Below are 20,441 nucleotides of genomic sequence, written 5' to 3' on the forward strand. Positions count from 1 at the left end.
GGGAAGGGGAGAGGACAGAGGACAAGGGGTCAGCAAGGGTAAAGAAGTGAACAAGGCTCAGATTACCCCTGCCCTTCTAGTCGGGCAGAAAGAATACAATCTGCCCCAACGGAAGCAAGAGGGAAGATGGTCAGACTTTAGGAAAGACTTCCTAGAGTCAGTGGTGTGTGGTTGGTAAGGGGAGCAGGAGTGGGCAGCTCCCTGCAGAATCCTGGAGACCCCTGGGAGGAGGGAGGCTGGTGTCCGAGGTGGCAGCTGCATTCAAGGTGGAGTTTCCAGGACCAGGTCCAGTCACGGTCATTGGGGTGTCTGGTGGTCAATACGGGGGTCCCGGAGCGGTCGGGGTTTCCATATCTCAGTAAATTTCTGGAGGGTCCCTGGAGTGGCCAGAACTGCAGGGTCCTCTCCAGGTCCCCCTGTTGTGGTGCAGGCCTGGGGGCAGCCTCCCCCAACAGACAGAGCCTCTGTGCTTGGTGGAAGGGAGTCCCTTAGGGAGGCCCGCAGGCTGCTGTGCGGGGCTCCTCAGGGTGCCGTTGGCGGCTCAGCGAGGCAGGACAAGCTCCGGTCATGGAAGGAGGACAGTCACTTGTGCTACTCCCCAGTCAGGGCTGCCCTGCGCAGGGTCCCAGGCAGCACGGCCAGGCCAGGAGCCAGCTCTGCTCAGCAAGGGCTCTTGCCCGAGCCCAGAGTTTAAGCCACCTCCGTGCCCAGACGGCTGTCAGCGTCCGTGTCACTGACGGAGGTCCTGCAGTCCTTGTGGGGCTGGAGACACTGCTCCCTGCTCAGGGGGGCCTTCTCCCCAGGGGGCGGGCTCCCACAGCCCTGGACCTTGCCCCGAGCCCGGAGTGCCCCCAGCGGGGAGGCGAGGAGGACAATCAGGGCGCCCGAGAGCACTAGGGCCAGCAGCACGGTGACCACGAGGAAGTGGGGCCAGTAGGAGCGCTGGACGGCCACGGCTGCCCCACCACCGACCCTGGTCAGGGGGACCTCCACGCGCTCCCGGGGGATGCCGGCCAGTTCAGGATCCAGGGCCAGGGCCTGCTCCTCGCCGTCCACCCAGTAGGAGACCACGGGGTACGAGAAGCCATTCTCGGTGGCCACGCACTGGTAGAGGCCCCCGACTCCATCCCGGGGCAACAGCAAGAGGGAGCCGTTATAGACAGCAGAAGAGGCTTCTGGGAGGGCCGCCTGGCTGTGACTCCAGTGGTAGGAGGCCAGTGCTGACAGGTGGGGGCAGGGGAGCTCCAGGATGGAGTTGGGGACAGCCAGGACCTCTTTAACTGGAAGACAAGGAAAGCCACAGCTATTAAGGAACCAAGGAAGACGGGAGAGTCCTTCACCTACACGGAGACCCCACCTCATCGCCAGCTTCTGTGTCAGCTCCCAGCTCAGTGTCACCCCGGTCTGTCTTCAGCCTGGACCCGACACTAGCTTCCAGTCCCTCGAACCACAACTCTGACACCAAAACCGACTTCCATCCCAACCCGAACCCCAGCTGTCTCCAGCTCAGAATTCCCGCTGTTCCTCCTCCAGCCAGGACCCAGATGGGTGCCAGCCCCGGAGCTCAGGTCTCAAGTCAGGCGTGGAGCAGAAACGCCCACCCCACTCAGACGGCCTCCAGGGCCTTTGAGCCTCCCTGGTCCCACACTCACTGATTTGCGGGCGGCTCTGAGGCCGGTGACTCCTGCCCATGGGGCCATTGGCACACGCCCACCCTGGGTTTCCATGCTCCATGTCCTGCTTCCAGGAATTCCTGAAGGAGCAAAGCACGCAAAAGTCATCCGTCGAGACAGACAAACATGGGAACAGAAAGCCAGGCGTGTGGTGCACACCTGCAATCCCAGCCATTCAGGAGGCTGAGGCGGGAGGATCACAAGTTTGAGGCCAACCTCAGGAACTCAGTAAGGCCGTAACCAACTGAGTGAGACCATCTCAAAATAAAAAAAAATTAAAAGGGTTGAGGATGTCATTCAGGGATTAAGCAGCCCTGGGTTCAATCCCCAGTACCAAAAAAGGGGAAGGACTGGGGATGTAGGTCAGTGGTAAAGCGCCGCTGAATTTAAAACCCAGAATCCCCCCCACCCCACCCCCCGTTTCCCCCCCAAAAAAATTAAGGAACAGGAAAAGGAAGAGAGGGAAGTGCAGGGTGGCAGAAGGGGGGTCAGAGAACGGAGGGGAGGATGCAGAAGCTGGGATAGCTAGAGAGCTTCAGAACCCCTGGCCACATGCTGTCCTAGGAACCCACACAGAGGGTCCCTGGCCTCTGGGAGTGATGTGTCAGTGGCCCCAGGAGAGGGCAGAGCAAAGCAGAAGCTGGGTCCAAAGGTCTCAGGGGGCAGTCTTAGCCACCTTCCAGGACTGGCACTCACAGGTTGGGGGCAGAGAGAAGGCGGCAGATTTGAGACTCAGGGTCCCAGGCACAGTGGGGGTCCCGGGCAAGAACACAGTCCACACAGCTCTTGTAGACACTGCAGTTGGCTCGGGGCACCCTCCAGACACCTCCCGAGGAGCCCGCAAACAGTGCACCCTGGAATAGAGATGAAGAGGGTCAAGACAACCCAGGCCCAGGGGCCGGCCCCACCCAGCCCCCAAGGCCAGCCCTACTGGATGGCCATTTGAGGATCAGGTCCCTTCTCACCTGGGTGGGGGCCAGCTGCAGGTTACGAACAGGTTCGGGGTCAGGGAACAGCTGGATTTCCTCGACCAGGTAGGCATCACCATCCCCACTCACCACAGCCTTGTGCAGAGACCCTGTGGCTATGGATAAACAGAGCTGGAAGCTTCTCCCCTGGCTCTTGGACCCTCTCAGCCTTGGGTGGCCTCCCCAGCTGCCAAACACTCCTGAAGTGCAGGGTGCACTGGGTGGATCAGCCAGGCCACTCACTGACCTCCGCCTGTGGGCTCTTGTAAATGACTTAGAGCCTTGGGCTACTCCCTTTCCTTTGCAACTGCCTGAAAACTCCATTGCTGGAGAAACCCAGCTGCCCCCTTTCTCCAAAGACATGCGCAGTGGGCAGCTGACTGCCCTGTTGAAAATGACATCACTGGCCTCCATCACATGCATCAAATGTCTCTACTGGGGGCCTTGGTGAGGCCCTGACCACCTTTTAAAAAACTGCAACCATGGGCTGGAGTTGTGGCTCAGCGGTAGAGAGCTCTCCTAGCATGTGCGAGGCCCTGGGTTCCATCCTCAGCATCATACAAAAATAAGTAAATAAAGATATTGTGTCCAACTAAAAAATTGCAACCTACTTGCCTAGCAAGCGGGAAACTCTGAGTTCAACTCCCAGTACAAAAAAGAAAAGCCACACATCAAAACCTGCAACCTAATCAGGAAACATAGAGCCCTGTCTCTAATATACATAGGTATATGTGTGTGTATATACACACACACATATATTAAAATATATATCATATATATTTTATATATACATATATAATTAATATATATTATAAAACATAATAAAATGTCTTTTTTAAACAAATCAATGAACAATTTTATTTTTTAAATATAAAGGCTGATGAAAACTATTACAGGTCCTATTAAAGAAAATCTAGCATTTCAATTGAGAAGAACAGTAACTACTATTTACTCATTAAATACTACTTAAGTTTTCCAAATACAACTTGAAAACTTCCATTGTGCTTCTTTAATTTCTGTACAATGGGTTTGAGACCAAGTATGCAGGCCAGGTGTGGGAGTGCACACCTGTAATCCCAGTGGCACGGGAGACTGAGGCAGGAGGATGGCAAGTTCAAAGCCAGCCTCAGCCACAGCGAGGTGCTAAGCAACTCATCGAGACCCTGTCTTTAAATAAAATGCAAAACAGGACTGGGGATGTGGCCCAGTGGTCGAGTGCCTCTGAGTTCAATCCCTGGTATCCACCCCCCGAAAAAAAAAGTATTACATGCATCAAAGCCAGATTACAAATTATCATAGTGTTTGTCGTCGTCATAGTGGTCATCCTCATCATCATCATTATCGTCATCTTCATGTTTTCTTTTTGATGCATTTGATGATTCATTGGCAGTATTTTGTGATGATACCATATTAGTGATAATAAGAATGTTTTGGGGGCTGGGCTGTGGCTCAGTGGTAGAGCGCTTGCCTAATAAGCGGGGAGGCACTGAGTTCAACTCTCAGCACCACATAAAAATAAGTCAATAAAATAAAGGTCCGTCAACAGCTAACAAAATTTTTTAAAAAGAAATTTTTTTTATCCAATTAACGATGAATCCCTCATTAATCACAACATTCTGAACTGCTGATGCTCCAGGAATTGAGGCTTCTGTTCGTAAACCTGTGCCCTGATGGAGACGTTGGAGTCCCTACTTAGCTGAAACAGACATGGTACAACATGGTTTGTAGGGTTGGTGTGCCCAGTGTGGGAGTCCTTGGTCTGCTAGTAACTGAACCAACACTTAACCACGGAACTGTTATTCTTCCCACAGAAGTACATGCTTTTTTTTTTTTTTTGTAAAAACTTGAGCCTATACTTTGTAGCTGTTAAGCAATATCTATCAGGAGGCAATCTAGGATCTGAATATGGCTTGATCAATGGCAAAGGAATTTGATTTCTTTGCCTTGCAATATCTAATAAAAAAAATCTCTCGGGGGAGGAAAGGTGAAGACTGGTCAGCTCCACGCCAGATTGCCAATGGCTCACCATCTCACCCACAGTAGCTTCTTAGCATGGCGGGGATAAATTTTAGCATCATCTAGAATTGGGGCCACATATCAGAAGGCAAATCCCAACATCTGATTTATAACTCTTGGCTTATGTTCTGCAATCCCCATATCCTTCACGATTTGTGCCATCATCTCTGTGTCTTTCTGTAATGTTCGTGGGAGAAGCCATCTTGCCAGACTCCATGATATCCGGTGATCAAACTTCTCGAGCCAAATCACCCACATTGATTTCATGTATTTCAGTCCTGATCTTGTTTTTTTTTTTTTGGGTGTGTGTGTGTGTGTGTGTGTGTGGTACTGGGGATTGAACCCAGGGCCCTGTCTGTGCAAGGCAAGTACTCTACCAACTGGGCTATATCACCAGCCCTCAGTCCTGATCTTGATACAAGCTCTTTGCATAGTGTAGTTTTTTCAAAGCTTGGAGTACCGGTGAGCAGAATGTCCCTTAACAACATAATCCTCCACAGCAACTGTAAGAGAGCCGGGCACACTATGGGGAGGTGTGGGGAGCCATTCTCACACGTGATCGGGTGCCTCCCGTTGAGGGTCTGAGGCACTTTGGCATAAGTCGAAGTTTTTCCCGGCCCTCTCCTGATGAGAGAGCCCATCCGTGTGGGGGTGTGCCTGACCACTGACCCCGGGGACCCAATCGCTGACCCTGACCTTGGAGTGCAGCCCCCCCTCAACCTTCATTGGATGGAATTCTCCCCTGAATCTCTGGTTCCCTAATAAAAGGCTACTCCCCGGCGTGCTCGCTCTCTCTCTCCTGCTAGCCCTGAGTAATCCTTGCTGCCCTGCTGGGTGGCTAGAGGAGCGAACCAGAGAGGGGAGCCGTCTCGGACCTAGCAATAGAATTAAGGTAATTGAGTCTTGTGTTTTTATTTTGATCTCGTCTAACTAACTTTATGCCTAGAACCTCATTAATGAAACCACTGCGCAGGCCGCGTGGTAGAGGGAGGAGCCTAAAATATCTTTTTTTAATTGCAACCTCTACTGGTATTCCTGATTCCTCCTTACAACGCTCTACTGGATTTTCTAATGTCATAACTAACATACTATGATATTATGTAATTTACTTACTCAGGATGCTTATTGTCTGTCTTTGCCTACTCTGTAAGGACACAGATTTGTGTCTGATGTTTTGTTTTGTGATACTGAGGAATGAACCCAGAGTGTTCTATCACTGAGCTATATCTCAGCCCTTTTATTTTATTATTATTGTTTTATGTGTGTTCTGCTGGGGATTGAACCCAGGGCCTTGTGCATGCAAAGCAAGCACTCTACCAACTGAGCTTCATCCTCAGCCCTTTTTTATTTTTATTTTGAGACAGGATTTCAGTAAGTTGCCCAGGCTGGCCTGGAACTTGTAATCCTCGTGCCTCAGCTCCCACCAAACCATTGGGATTACAGGCGTGTGGCACCATGCCCAGCGCCTGCCTTTTTACCATCTTTTCCTATCTTTTTACCATCACTTGGTCTCCTTGATTCTTTATATTTTTCCCTTTATTTTATTTATTTATATGCATTGCTGAGAATCAAACCCAATGCCTCACACATGCTAGGCAGGCGCTCTACCCCTGAGCCGCAGCCCCTCTTGGATTCTTTTCATCTTTCGCATCTCTAAGAAAAAAGAAGCCTGACAACAGGTGGTGCTGGGGATCCAACCCAGAGGCTCAAGCATGCTACACAAACACTTTACCACTGAGCTACTCTCCCAGCTGCACGAGTGATCTCAGGTCTCTTTCAGGGATAGTGTGTAGCTCAGTGGTTGAGTGCTTACCTGGCACGCACAAGACCCTGAGTTCAGTCCCAAGCACTAAAAAAAATAAAATAAAAAAGAAAGAAAGAAAAGAAAAAAGGAGTGATCTCTATACACTGTTTCACCCTCTAACTCGGCTTTCCCCACAAGTCAAGCAGCTCTCGCTAGCACCATCAAAGACCTCCCTGTGTCCCCTCGAAAACCGAAAGCACAGAAAGAGTAGGGACTGGATTGTCTTGTTCCCCTACTGGATTTCCAGAACAGAGTACTGGAGACCAGCAGAGCGCCAGGCGCACGGAACATCTGTAAAACCCTGAGTAAGTGACTGGACTGATAGGTCCTCCCTCCTTCGCCCCTGCTCTAGGAAGTGCCCCGAGCCCCTTACTCACAGGTGCCCAGGTACATGACCAGATGATTGTGCCCATCAAGGCCCGGGGCTGTCTCCACTGCGAGCTGTGTGTACTCCACGCCAGACTTCACCAGCAGGGGCGTGCCCACTACCTGCTTATCCATCAGGAAATGGTCCTTCATGAAGGTCAAGACTTTATCAGAGGAGGGACCCACGGAGCACTGATGGAGGAAGGAGGCAGGTCAGGTTGGCTGGCCCATCTCTTCAGCCCATCCATTGCCCCTTCCCTCCCCTCCCTCCCTCCCCTTGCCTTCTCTTATCTTAGGAGGGTGGTTAAAGCTCCGATTCTGGAGCTGCCTGGCTTTGAGTCTCGGCCTCAGCATGCCTGAGGTTCCTCAATGATGAACTGGGCATGTCGCCAATACCCACCTCACAGGCCCCCCGTGAAGATGAAATGCACTAATATAAATAATGAAAACACTGCTTGGCATGCGGTCAGTTCTCAAGAAAGGTTAACTGCTGCCGGCCGCAGTGGCACATGCCTGTAATCCCAGCAACTCAGCAAACGGAGGCAGGAGGATTGCAAGTTCAAGGCCAGCCTCCATAATTTAGCAAGGCCCTAAGCAACTTAGCGAGACCCTGTCTCAAAATAAAGAATAAGAAGGGCTGGGGATGTGGCTCAGTGGTTAAGTGGCCATAAGCTCAATTCCCAGTACCAAAACAATAAAAAATAAAAATAAAAAGGGCTGCCAGGGGCGGTGGTGCACACCTGTAATCCCAGCAACTCGGGAGGCTGAGACAGGAAGATCGCGAGTTCAAAGCCAGCCTCAGCAAAAGCCAGGCACTAAGCAACTCAATGAGACCCTGTCTCTAAATTAAAAAATACAAAATAGGGCTGGGGATGTGGCTCAGTGGTTGAGTGCCCCTGAGTTCAATCCCCAGTACCCTGCCAAAAATAAAATAAATTAAAAGGGCTGAGGATGTGGCTCAGTGATTAAGCCCCTTTGGGTTCAATGCCCAGTACCTAGGAAAGGTTAGCAGTTACTGCTGTCCTCCTCGCACCTGCATCAGAGATGCCTGGCAGTCAGCAGGAAGCAGGAGAGACTTCTTGCAGGCAATGACCATGTTTTGCCCCTGTCTCTAGCCCCAGGTACAGTACAGGACCTGGCATGAGGTGCTCAGGAAGTGTTTGCTGAGTCGGTGACTGCATGGGGGACATCACAGGAAGAGGTGGTGTGGCACGCAGTGTTTCTCATCACAGTTTTGCATGAACTTGATGCATGACTCTGGGAGAGTCCCTTCTCCATCTGAGCCTCCTTTTTCTCACCCATAAATGAGGGGGTAGGACCAGCTGTTCTGTAAAGGCCCCGCCAACACAGGCACGCTGGGGCTCTGGGACACCTTTATCCTGATCATCAGTCAGGATCCTTGTTTTCCACAACCAAGAGCATCTCTCGATGGCAGCCCAAACTCTGTCACCTACCACTGGAGACTCAGGTGAGTTATTTCACCTCTATGAACTTCAACTTCCTCATCTGTAAAGTGAGGTATTGGCATCTACATCCCATTTTGATGCCGGTTAGAACACACACGCCTACTTTCACCCCCTCCCAAAGGGATTTTTTTTTTTTTCAGAATTGGGGATTGAATCCAGGGGCACCGTACCATAGTCCTTTTTATTTTGAGACAAGATCTTGCTAAATTGCCAAGGCTGGCCTCAAACTTGCATGCAATCCTCCTGCCTCTGCCTCTCAAATTGCTGGAATTACAGGTATGCACCATCAAACCCAGCCCAAAGGGATTTCTTTTTTGTTTATTTGTTTGTTTGGTTTTTGTACCAGGGATGGAACTCAGGGATGCTTAACCACTGAGCCACATCTCTAGCCTTTTTTAATATTTTATTTAGAGACAGGGTCTCTCTTAGTTGGTTAGGGCCTCACTAAATTGCCGAGGCTGGTCTGGAACTCACAATCCTCCTGCCTCAGCCTCCCCAGCCTCTGGGATTACAGGCATGTGCTATTGTACCTGGAGGGATTTCTTTTTAAAGTCATAAACCTACAGCAGAGTGGTGTGGAGAAAAGGAATGAAAGCAAACAACATTCACATTTTAGACGCTGTTAAGCAAATGAACAAACGACTTAACGACTTACGGGAGAGAGAAGAACCTTCTTCAGGTACCCCTAGGGGAACCCCCTAAACCATCTGATTTAAAAGATAGAATTCCTAAAGTGTGTAAATTATGGACCCGAGCTACCTCTGGAAGTGAAGTTAAAGGGAGAATAAATAAAAAAGATTATTTGAAAGTCAGTTTAAGAAGCAGACAGAACAGCCAGGCATGGTGGTATATTCCTGTAACACCAGCAATTAGGGAGGCCAAAGCAGGAGGATGACAAGTTTAAGGCCAGCCTCAGCAATCTCAAAATAAAATATAAAATAAAATAAAAAACATAAAATTAAAAAAAAATAAATAAAAAGAACTGAGGATGTGACTCAGTGGCAAAGTGCCTCCTGTTTCAACCCTCCAGTACCAAAACACATATGCAGAGTAGATCTCAAGGACGACCAGACTTCTAAGTAAAGCTACAAACATGAAAGAAAGAAACCAAACAAAGGGGTGGAGGAAAGAACAAAGAAATACCTAAGAGGAAACAGAAATGATTCAGGGAGAAGAAAATATCACAGAAAACTATCATTACTATCCTAAGAAAAGTGAGTAGAGATAGAATAGTTAGAAGGGCTGGGGCTGGGGCTCAGTGGCAGAGCGCTTGCCTAGCATGTGTGAGGCACTGGGTTTGATTCTTAGCACCACATTAAAAATAAATAAAATAAAGGTCCATTGACAACTCAAAAATATTTTTTAAAAAATGCAAAAAGTTTAGAAAAGAACATTTAGAAGGCAAGAATAGAATTCTGCAAAAGAGGAATCTTTACTTCACTGGGCAGCTAGACTTTGCATGTAGCCAGAAGGAAGTACAAACAACCACAATGTAGCAATCTTGCCCACAAAAATCAAAGCTGGGGATATGGGTCAGTTGGTATAGTGCTTGCCTTGCATGTAAAGGCCCTGAGTTCAATCCCCAGGACCACAAAAAAACGCATAAAAAAATAAAATAGCTGTGGTTATGATTTTTTAAAAATCAAACCTGAATCTGATTAAATCTCTAGATTCAACCAATGAACAATTTACAAGAAATACTTAAACTACACCAGATGCAATCAAGATCCAGACTGTGGAAAACTCTAAGACAAACAAATAAATTCAAGAGAAAATGGAAAGGAAATATCCATATCTACACTGTGGATGTGGTGGTGTGCACCTGTAGTCCTAGCCACTGGGAGGCTTGAGGCTGGAGGATCATTGGAGTCTAGAATTCTGAGGCCAGCCTCTGAGCATCAGAACAAACCCCATCTCAAAAAAAAAAAAAAAAAAGAAAAAGAAAAAGAAAGAAAGAAAGATGACAGGAAGGAAGGAGGAGAAATAGTTCAATAGAATTTTTTTTTTTTTTCAGTGTCAGAGATTAAACCTAGGGCCTCCTCTTTAACAATATTTAATTTAGGGGGGTGTGGTGGTACATGCCCATAATCCCAACAACTGGGGAGGCCATGGCAGGCAGATTGCAAATGCAAGACCAGTTTCAGCAATTCAGAGAGACCCTCAACAACTGAGTGAGACCCTGTCTTAAAATTATAAATAAATAAATAAATAGGACTGGGAATGTGGCTCAGTGGTAAAGTGGCCCTGGTTGTTCAATCTCTGGTACAAAAAAAAAGAGGAAGCCACGGAATGCAAAAAACACAATCACAGTATGTGTCAGGAAGATGCCCAGGGAATCCCCAGGATGATGACAAAGGGGGACTCCAGGATTGCAAAGGGGCACCTGTCTAGACAGGGGTAGATGTGAAGCTCTCCAGGAACATGAAACTGCTAAATAGCTAACAGGTCTGTCTTCAGAGATATTCAGATAATTCAGAAGAAGTCTGAGGTTGAAGGAGAGATAAGAACTTAGAAAACAAAGCAAGCAGGGAAAAAAAAAAAAAGATAATTATTCCACAGTTTAGCTGTTGTGAATTGTGCTGCTATCAACATTGATGTGGCTGTGTCCCTGTAGTATGCTGTTTTTAAGTCCTTTGGGTATAAAACTGAGGAGTGGGGTAGCTGGGTCAAATGGTGGTTCCATTCCCAGTTTTCCAAGGAAACTCCATAGTGTTTCCAGATTGGCTGCCCCAATTTGCATGCCCTTCAGTAGATGAGTGGATAGGGAAACTGTGGTGTGTATACACAATGGAATATTACTCAGCATTAAAAGAGAACAAAATAATGGCATTTGCAGGTAAATGGATGGATTTGGAGAATATTATGCTAAGTGAAGTAAGCCAATCCCAAAAAACCAAAGGCTGAATGTTTTCTTTGATCTGAGGATAATGATTCATAATGGGGATGGGGGGGAGCATGGGAGGAATGGAGGAACTTTCGATAGTGCAGAGGGGAGGGAGGAGAAGAGAGGGGGCATGGGGGTAGGAAAGACGGTGGAATGAGATGGACATCATTACCCTAAGTACGTGTAAGAAGACATGAATGGTGTAAAAGTACTTTATGTACAACCAGAGACTTGAAAAATTGTGCTCCATATGTGTAATATAAATTGAATTGCATTCTGCCGTCATATATAACAAATTAGAATAAATAAATGATTTAGTTTAAAAAAGATAATTACTAACCTCAGGAGAATCAAAATGTATGCAAAAAGGCAAAAATAATCATTTTATGTTACATATATATTATTTTATATGTTATATATATATGTGTGTGTGTATATACACACACACATATATATATATTGTCTGTGTGTGTGCACACTCCAAGGATTTAACCCAGGGGCGCTTAACCACTAAGTCATATCCCCAGCACTTTTTATTTTTTATTTAGAGATAGGAACTTGCTAAGTTGCTTAGGGCCTTGCTATGTTGCTGAGGCTGGCTTTGAATTCAAGATCCTCCTGCCTCAGCCTCCTGAGTTGCTGGGAATACAGGCATGCACCACTGTGCCTGGTAGACTAATATTATATTATGCATGCTATTTCTCACAGTTGAGCCATGTAGTAAGTTTCCCAGGTCTCACAAAATTACCCAGGCTGGCCTTCAACTTGCCATCCTCCTGTATCAGCCTCCCCAGCAGCTAGGATTATAGGCATGTGCCACCATGCCCAGATAGGGCTGTTTTTTGGAACCAATTCTGTAGATCGTTTTGACTTTTTAAATTAGTTATATATAACTCTGATTTTAAAGAAAATCACATAAGAAATGCAGGTGAAGATGCCCAAGCCAGTCTGACACACAGCCCATATATCTGCCTTAACATCCAGATATTTGGTGTGCACTTAGTCTTGGAGAGGAGGTGCCTAGCAACTGTGCTGGATGTAGGATGGCATCGGACACCTGTGGGGTGTGGGCAGCTGGGCTAGGTAGAATATAAATGGGCCAACGTCAGCATTTGTAAGAAACCGACCCAGCTCCAGACAGGACTGGTAGGTATAACTTAGTTACTGGGCACTTCCCACGGTAGGACAGTTGCTTCTGCACACACATTATATCCATGCCTCTTTGTAGGGGCTTTGCTCAGGGGTAGAATTTACTCACGCTGCCTGGGCGGGGGGTGATCTCACTGTCACTATAAGTAGTCCAGCGTGAAGTTTCTTTGTTTAACTCCTTGTACTTCCCCTTAAAGACGTTCTCAATATCCAGGAGAGAGAAGGCACACACTGCTGAACTCCTGGTCCCGCCGACCTGCCTGAAGACAGCCAGAGAGGTTAGATACTATCTGTGGTTTTCTCTGCTGTTCAAATCAGCAACCCCTCCAGCCCTGGCCCACCCTCAGGGAGAGAGTGGCATGAGCGTGAAGCACTGGGCAAACCTCCAACTGCCTCTTCTTCCCCTTGCAATGGTGATAAGGGTCGGGAGAGCCCCATGGAGTTCCCTGAGTCTAGCCCACAGCCTGGCTCTAGGCCCATCTTAGAATCTGAAATGTGATTATGCTTAATGAGAATTAATTGGGGCACAGTCCCTGGGGTGGCTCCTGCCTATCTTGCTAGGCTGGCTATCCCCATAGCAAAGGCAGAACAAGCAGCTCCAGACCTTGGGAAAATCAGGGCTCCCACATGAAGCTCTCTTCTTTGGGTCCCTGGGATTCTCGGTTCTCGGAGAATCTACTACAGCCTGACTATCAGAGTATTTTGAGTATTTTATCCCTTCATTTGTAGTCTATGGAGACAGAAGATTCTTTCTCTTTCTCTCTTTCTCTCTCTCTCTCTACTGAGGATTTAGTCTACTTTACCTCAGAGTTACATCCCCAGCCCTCTTTTATGTTTTTAATTTTTAAATTTTGAGACAGGGTCTTGCCAGTTGCTTAGGGCAACTTTAATTGCTGAGGCTGGCCTCAAAAACTTGCAATCCTCCTGCCTTAGCATCCCGAGTCACTGGGATTACAGGCACCTGCCACCTCACCCAGCTCTCTCTTTCTCTCTTAACCTGACCATGGTACACACCAAGTCCTTAGCTTAGATCTCATGGATACCAGACCCTGTTTACACCAGATAACTCTGGTATTTAACACAGTGTCCCTAGTGTGGTTGTCTGACCCCACTAAACACTGTGGGGTCTGACCTGGCTGAGAGACTTTGGAAAAATCAGTTAACAGTTCTCAGCCTCTAAGCAAAGACTTTATTTTTCTCTAATAATACTGATGGTGTTTCCCTCTTTGCCCTGGCCATTAGGAATCTCAGAGATAAATTTGTGATTGACAGCTAGGGACTATACAATGTCTTATGGAAAGCATTTGTAATGTACTGGCCTTAACTCTAGCTGCTACAGCTTCTTCTTCTTTTTTCCTTTTTCCTTTCTTTTTCTGTCTGTTTATTTATTTATTTATTTATTTATTTATTTATATTTTTTAAATCATTTTACTTTAATATATTTAACAATTTATTTAATCCACATGCATTTGGGGGAAGGGGAGTACCTGGGATTGAACTCAGGGGCACTGGACCACTGAGCCACATCCCCAGCCCTTTTTGTATTTTCTTTAGAGGCAGAGTCTTACTAAGTTCCTCAGCCCCTCACCACTACTGAGGCTGGCTTTGAACTGGAGATCCTCCTGTCTCGGCCTCCCGAGCTGCTGGGATTAAAGACGGGCGCCACTGCGCCCAGCCTAAATTTTTATTTAGCGTCTTGTATTCTCCCATTTCTTCCTATTTTCTTGTCTATTTTCTTGATTTTAACATGTTTGTTTTTCAGAGCCAGTTAGAATATAAGCTAGTCGGAGCCTCTCTGAGCTTTATTTTTCCCATCTATGTGAAGGACATGAGTGGAATTCCGGGGAGGCCGTGACAACCAAATGCCTTTCTATGCAAAGTGCATTGCACATCGGTTCCTGTCTCCTTTCCGAGAGCCAGGGAGCCACGGCCACAGATGTTCTCCTAGCCCAGGTATTCCCGCCCTCCGGCTCACCACTGGGAGGTGAAGACTGCGTAGATGTGGGGAACGGAGGGAGAATCGGCGGGCAGTAGAACCGCGTGGCGGATGACGTTGAAGGGCAGCTGCCCGGGTTGGGTGCAGAGCAGCTGGGCCTTCAGGAAAGTGGTCCATTTCTTCTGCAGCAGCTTTTCACCGCCCACGTCATTCTGCGGGCGCGCAAGCCGTCAGGGGGCGCCTCGGCCCCGCCCACCAGCCCTCCCATTGGGCCTCCGGAACTCCGCCCCGCCTCTGCTACCTCCCCATTGGCTCCCCCGCGGACAGACCCGCCTCCCGCCCAGGCAGCAGACCTTGCAGACTCTAGCCACCCGGGAGGTGTGGAGCTTCTCAAAGAATTCGAACTCGCTGGCTGTCTCCTCAAAGAAGAAGTAGACGACCTCAGTCGAAGGGATGGCTGCCACGAAGGAGGCGTCCGCTGCGGGGGGGGGGGGGGAGCAAAATGGGATTAGGGGTGAGCACCTTGATGGCCGGGGTTCTCCCTTGGTGAAAGCCCTTGGGTTGGTTCTGGGGTCCAGGACACGGGCTGCCTCAGATCCCACAGCTTGGGATGGTGTGTGCGTGCGCGCTGCCTGTTTAATTTATTTACATGAGATGAAAACCTCATGAGAACTGGAGGTCTGTCTTCTTCCCTGCGAACCCCGCCCCCCCCCCGTGCCTAAGAGTAATGCACCTACTCTTAGTATGCACGCATAGTGTGCACTGAATTAACAACTCAGTGCATGGTCTCCCAGACTTGGAAAGGGGCCAGACCCATGCTGGCTGGAAGTCAGATCCTTACGGTGCAGCCAGCGGAGGAAGGTGTCAGTCTTGAGGACAGGCTGCGAGCCCAGCGTGCGCATCAGGATGGGCTCACTGCCCAGGAAGTTGTTCATCGTGCCAGAATAGAGCATCCCATCTAGGGCCCGAGGATGGGGAGGAGAGGAGAACTTAGCAGACGGAGGGTGCCCTGCCCTGCCTATGACTGGGGCCAGCTTGGCCCCTTTAATCTTCCTACATCTTCCTGCAGAGCCCCCAGACCCAGCTAACACACACCCACACCCGGCATGCACACACCAGACACGTTTTTTAGGCGCCCCTTTCCACAGGAAATAACCGGAGTCACCTTTTGTGTTTGGGCACTCTTCCAGCCTTTCTCTGCTTACTCCCTCACATACCAGCTGAACCACTTGCATTCACTGATCTCAGAGGGTGACTGCATCTTCTGCTTGCACACCTTGGGTCCTCCCTTTCTCTTCCTGGAACACCTTCTGTGTCCCTCTACCTGATATCTTTCTCAAGTCCTGCTCAGAAGTCAAAGGCCACCTCCTCCAGGAAGCCAGAGTGGGAAGACTATAATGGTTTGTGTCTGGGAAGGCATCGGGCCATGATTTCTTCTTTGTAACCGCTTTAATACCCAGCCCCATGTCTGGCCCACCAGAGGAGATGTCTGCACACGTACACATTTGTTGAACAATGACTGAACCCAGTTCTCTTCTCTGCCTGACACCTTTCCCAGGTGTCTTGCTTCTTTTCTCTCCACATCTCCCTGTCTCCCTCCATCTCCTTATGGCAGTTCCAGTAGGAGTTGGTGGTTGAGACGCCTGATTCTCCTCTAAATCTTGGGTTCTGAGGCTCCTGGGTCACCTCTCTGTCATATTCCATATTTTACAGTGACTAGAAAAGGCAGATGTTGGGATGGACCAGGAGGCCTGACACTCACCCACTAAGACAGCTGTGTTCTTGTGAGCAGGGTCAAAGGGGCTTTGGCCTTTCCCTTCCATGACCTTGTCTGAGATGGGTAACAGGTTGGAATCTTGGAGTCCCTAGAGGGGGAGAGAGGCTGGGGGCCCAGAATGCCAGGGTCTCACATCTGGGAAATGAGGGGCATGAGGAGGAAGGGAGAGGGACCGACAGGGGAATTTGTCTGGGGCCAGGAAGCCCATGAGGGTCCTAAGGGACCAGAGTTTTCCAGAGCTACAGAGGACAGGCTGGGGTAGGTGTGAGAAGTGACGTTCGGGGGCCTGTGTGCTGGGTGTCAGCTGACTCACAATGAAGGTGCAAGCTGGGCTGAAGGCAAAGGTGCCACAGGCGTAGAGGTGCGTGGCGTTGAAAGAGACCAGGACACGGATGAAGTTGAAACACTGTGTCTGGGGGAGACAGAGAATCAGTCCTCCAGACCCTTTCCCCAAACTCCTGGACCCCCAGAGGCTCACTTCCATCTAAGGTCATCCCATGATGGCCTTAGGGATACTGGGGTTCTCTACCCAGAGCCACCATGTCCCCACCTCCACTTACCTCATTAGTCTTCTTAAAGGCACATTCACTCTTTTTTCTGTCACTGGCTGGCCAAGGTATCTGAAATAGAGAGTTGGGAAGAGGAGACCAAGGGAAATGGGGTCTTTAGCTCTTCTGTGCCCTGCCATCCCCTTCTCAGATCTGGCATGAGACTGCCAGTAGGCATGGTGGATAATCACATGCTAATGGACCATAACAACATCTATTTGTGATCAGGGCTATTAACCTGTTGATACTAATATTCGCCAGGACCCAGGTCCATGGCAGGACATTGCCTAAGAAATCAGACAAACCTGAGTTCCCATGGAGGCTCTAGCACTTACTAAGTGATCTTGGTCAATGTCACAGGCTGCGTGCGGATGGACACCCCAGGTAGTCTACATAAACACCCAGTGCAAAGCATCATATATACGGCAACAGTTGTCAGGTCACACATTTCCCGGAGCCATTGTTAAAGCATCTGTTCCTGGGACACACCTCAGAAAATTGGTGTTTTTTGCCAGCATCACATAGATGCAAGTGGACGACAGGCCACACTCAGACTACACCATGGAATTGACCAGTGATTGCTAACACCCTCTCTTCCTTCCTTCCTGTTCCTCTCTCCCTCCCTGAAGCTTCTGTGGGTGGATATCAAATTATTGATATGATTTGAGTCAATGTTTATCTTCTATGTCAATGATTTCCAGACCAGCCATTTTAACAGTTGATATCATTCAACCAATATTTGTGATAATAAATGAGGTCACAATAACATTTCCTGTCTGTTATACTGTCAAGATATATATTTATAAAACAAGAATGGCTGCTTACTGCTGATGGCACTAATGGCCATTGGGGTGTTATTCATCCGCGGGCAGCCCCAGTGCGGGGCAGCTGCGGGCACCCTTCCAGCGCACCCCCAACATCCTCACCATGTTCCTCAGCTTCGGAACTCCTGGATCCTCGATATTCAAGGCCAGAATGGCCTCTTTAGCTCCCACATAGAGAGTGTTCTCATCACCACTCAGGAGCAGAGTGTCAAAGTCCTGGAGGCCCTTCTTGTGGAAGAAGCTCAGTGCCCGGCGTCCATCCCCTGTCAGTGAGAAGGAGACAGTGAGCAGAAATTGATGGGCAGCAGCCGACTCCCAAGACAAAGGCAGGACAAGGTCAAGGTTGGCAAGAGCAACAGAAGGCCTGGGAGAGGGACCTTGGCAGCCGAGCACGTCCAGCCTCGGAGCTGAACCCAGTCCTCTCCACCTGCAGCCCCTGCTCCCCACCCTGCTGGCAGTCACGGGGGCTTTGTGTGTGGAGTCCACAGCAGAGAGAAGCTGCCAGGGACAGAGTAATGACAGCCTGGGACTGGGGGAGTGTGGCCAGCACCCCAGGCGGAGAGAAAGGAAATGAAGAGAAGCACAGGGGTTGCTCTTTCAGGACTCGGGGGGCTGCCGCGGGAAGGGCACCTGGATCCCCACTGGGAGGGGCTCAGCAGTCCCAGGGACAGGTAGAAAGGTGTTTCCAGCCACAAACAGGAAAGGGAGGGACAGACAGGACAGTGTCGAGGGAGGGGGGAAGAGTCCCTCTTGACACCTCCACCACTAACCCACCTCCTTCCCCTCCTCTATGACAGGAAATTTCCACCACCAGAAATTGTGCAGAGAGGAGACATGTTTTCTCCCCTTCTGAGGTCTGGGTGGCCACACCTGAATGTCATCTGGGCTTCTGTTTGTGGGAGGCTCATTTAGGTCCTGTACATTGCCCCAGTACAGCGTGATGGTGGTGGTGGTGGTGGTGGTGGTGGTGTGTGTGTATGTCCCATGAGCCCATCAGCCATGGAGAAAGGAGCTCTTCAATTCCTCTCTCAACACACATCTTAGCACGAGAGGGCTGCCTGGCTCCTGTTACCTTTGCAGGCTCAGGGTATCTGACAACTAAGGAAGCCCAGGCCTCCCCCAGAACCGTGCACACCCCCTCAGTTACCAAACTGACCATCACCAGTGTCTGCTCATTCTACTCCCCCACCCGCTCTGAGGCTGAGCTCCGTGAGAGAAGGGCTACCCAGAGGAGGCCTCTCCATCGGTGGCACTAAAGTCAGGCACAGTGGCCCACGCCCGTAATCCCAGAGACTCAGGAGGCGGAGGCAGGAGGATTGCAAGTTCAAAGCCAGCCTCAGCAACTGAGCAAGACCTAAGCAGCTTAGTGAGACCCTGCCTCAAAATAAAAAATTAAAAAAAGGGTTGGGATGTGACTTTGTGGTAAACCCCCCCTGGGTTCAAGTCCCAGGGCCAAATCAACAACAAAAACAGGCAACTACATTTCCTTTACCAGGTGGCCCCAGAAAGATGTGAAAGTCACAGCTGTGCCCGGGAGACCTGCCCCTAGGAGTCCTACAGGGGCCATGTCTTTCCCTGAACCCTCTCCCTAGAGATAAAAGAACCAGCATCTCCACAGCCTCAGTAGAAAACCAGCCGAGCTGTGCCTGCAGGGGTCCAGGGGCCACTTCCCAGTGGTCACACTCCTGGTGTCTATGGACAGGGAATGGTCCAGCATGATCTCCACCTGCGCCTGGTATGCCCTGGGTCACCAGATCTGCAGATGATCCTCCAGCATGGGCCTGGACTTTGGGGCACTTGGGGGCGTGAAAGCAGTTAGGGATTTAAGGTGCCCCAGATTTAAGGTGACATTTAAGGAAGGAAAAAAGAAATCACCCACTTTGCTGAAATGAAAGAGGCGGTGCCCTGGAGAACCTGGGGCCCCTCTGGCCCGTTCCCTGAATCTGTAGCTCAGGTAGGTGGCTTCTCGGTTTGAATTTCTATTTCTGACTGTCTCTCTTTCACCCAGGTCCTCCGCCTCTCTGTTTCTTGGACTGGGGATGTAGCTCAGTGGCAGAGGGCTCTTCTAGCATGAACAAGGCTCAGGTTCAACACACACACACACACACACACACACACACACACACACACACACACACACGGTGGTTGCCTAACACTTGCCTGGCACCCTGTTTCTTCATATCTATTTTCCCCCTCTCCCCTTCCTCCTCTCCCCCCAGTTCGTGTTCCCCATCTGACACTTACCTGCATAATATTTGACCCTGGGCATAGGTCCCTGCCCACCACTCTCTGCAGTCAGCGGCGACAGCAGCAGCAACAGCAGTTGAAAGAAGAAGAGACCCAGGAGGCTCCAGGGGTCCAGGCCCAGGGCTGGGAGGGCCATGCTCAGCCAGAAGCTATCACCAGATGGCTCTGAAGAAACAGGCACCAGGGCACTTTCTGGATGACCAGTTCTTACCACATCCTCACTGAGGACCAATCGCAGGGCCCCAGGCAGCAGAAGTGTGTGTAGTGTGTGTGTGGGGGGGACGGGGAGGGTACAGGGGAGGGCACAGTTCCCCATCTGAAATGGCCTCAGTCTCGTCTCGCTTCCATCGCACTCAGCTTGCGGCTTAGCTTGCCCCCAAGGTAGGGGCTCTGGCACTCTCCACCCTGGTCCTTCCCACCTGTAGCCCTGCTCTAATTTTTTTTTTTTTTTTTTTTTTGGCACCAGGCATTGAACCCAGGGGTGCTTAACCACTGAGCCACATGCCCAGCCCTTAAAAAAATAATTATATATTACACACACACACACACACACACACACACACACATACACACATATAATCTAGAGAAAGGGTCTCACTGAGTTGCTTAGGGCCTCACTAAATTGCTCACTACTGGCTTTGAACTCTCGATCCTCCTGCCTCAGCCTCCCGAGCTGCTGGGATTACGGGCATGGGCCACCGCGCCTGGCTGCTTCAACAATTCTGACCTTATTCTCGGGGAAGTCTTTGTGTCTTTTCTTCCTAGTCTTCCCCTCTCCAAATC

The 20,441-nt window shown here is 49.6% G+C and overlaps 1 protein-coding gene and 1 pseudogene across 1 annotated transcript; both read right to left on the bottom strand.

Annotated features, from left to right (window-relative positions):
- Window positions 1-690: 690 nt before the first annotated feature.
- Window positions 691-19,794, bottom strand: Sema4a (semaphorin 4A). Its single transcript, XM_026405041.2, has 14 exons — window positions 19,656-19,794; window positions 17,514-17,674; window positions 16,600-16,659; window positions 16,353-16,451; window positions 16,025-16,127; window positions 15,104-15,220; window positions 14,616-14,740; window positions 14,302-14,474; window positions 12,436-12,586; window positions 6,839-7,019; window positions 2,639-2,757; window positions 2,370-2,527; window positions 1,653-1,753; window positions 691-1,280 (listed from the first exon to the last, which is right to left on the bottom strand). The coding sequence occupies exons 1-14, from the start codon at window positions 19,792-19,794 to the stop codon at window positions 691-693; spliced, it is 2,277 nt and encodes a 758-aa protein (XP_026260826.2).
- LOC113194082 (transcription initiation factor TFIID subunit 9-like) lies at window positions 3,925-4,874 on the bottom strand (annotated as a pseudogene).
- Window positions 19,795-20,441: the final 647 nt, after the last annotated feature.

This window comes from Urocitellus parryii, chromosome 11 (genome assembly GCF_045843805.1).
Source record: "Urocitellus parryii isolate mUroPar1 chromosome 11, mUroPar1.hap1, whole genome shotgun sequence".
In the NCBI taxonomy this organism is placed as follows: Eukaryota; Metazoa; Chordata; class Mammalia; order Rodentia; family Sciuridae; genus Urocitellus; species Urocitellus parryii.

What these genes read in the sequence shown, in the direction of transcription:
- Sema4a (XM_026405041.2), bottom strand. Translation starts at nt 19,794, where the DNA reads ATGGCCCTCCCAGCCCTGGGCCTGGACCCCTGGAGCCTCCTGGGTCTC. An exon ending in TTCCGAAGCTGAGGAACATG is followed by an intron (nt 16,660 to 17,513) that starts GTGAGGATGTTG and finishes TCTCTATTTCAG; the next exon opens with ATACCTTGGCCAGCCAGTGA. An exon ending in CTTCTCTCTGCCCCCAACCT is followed by an intron (nt 1,754 to 2,369) that starts GTGAGTGCCAGT and finishes TTGCTCCTTCAG; the next exon opens with GAATTCCTGGAAGCAGGACA.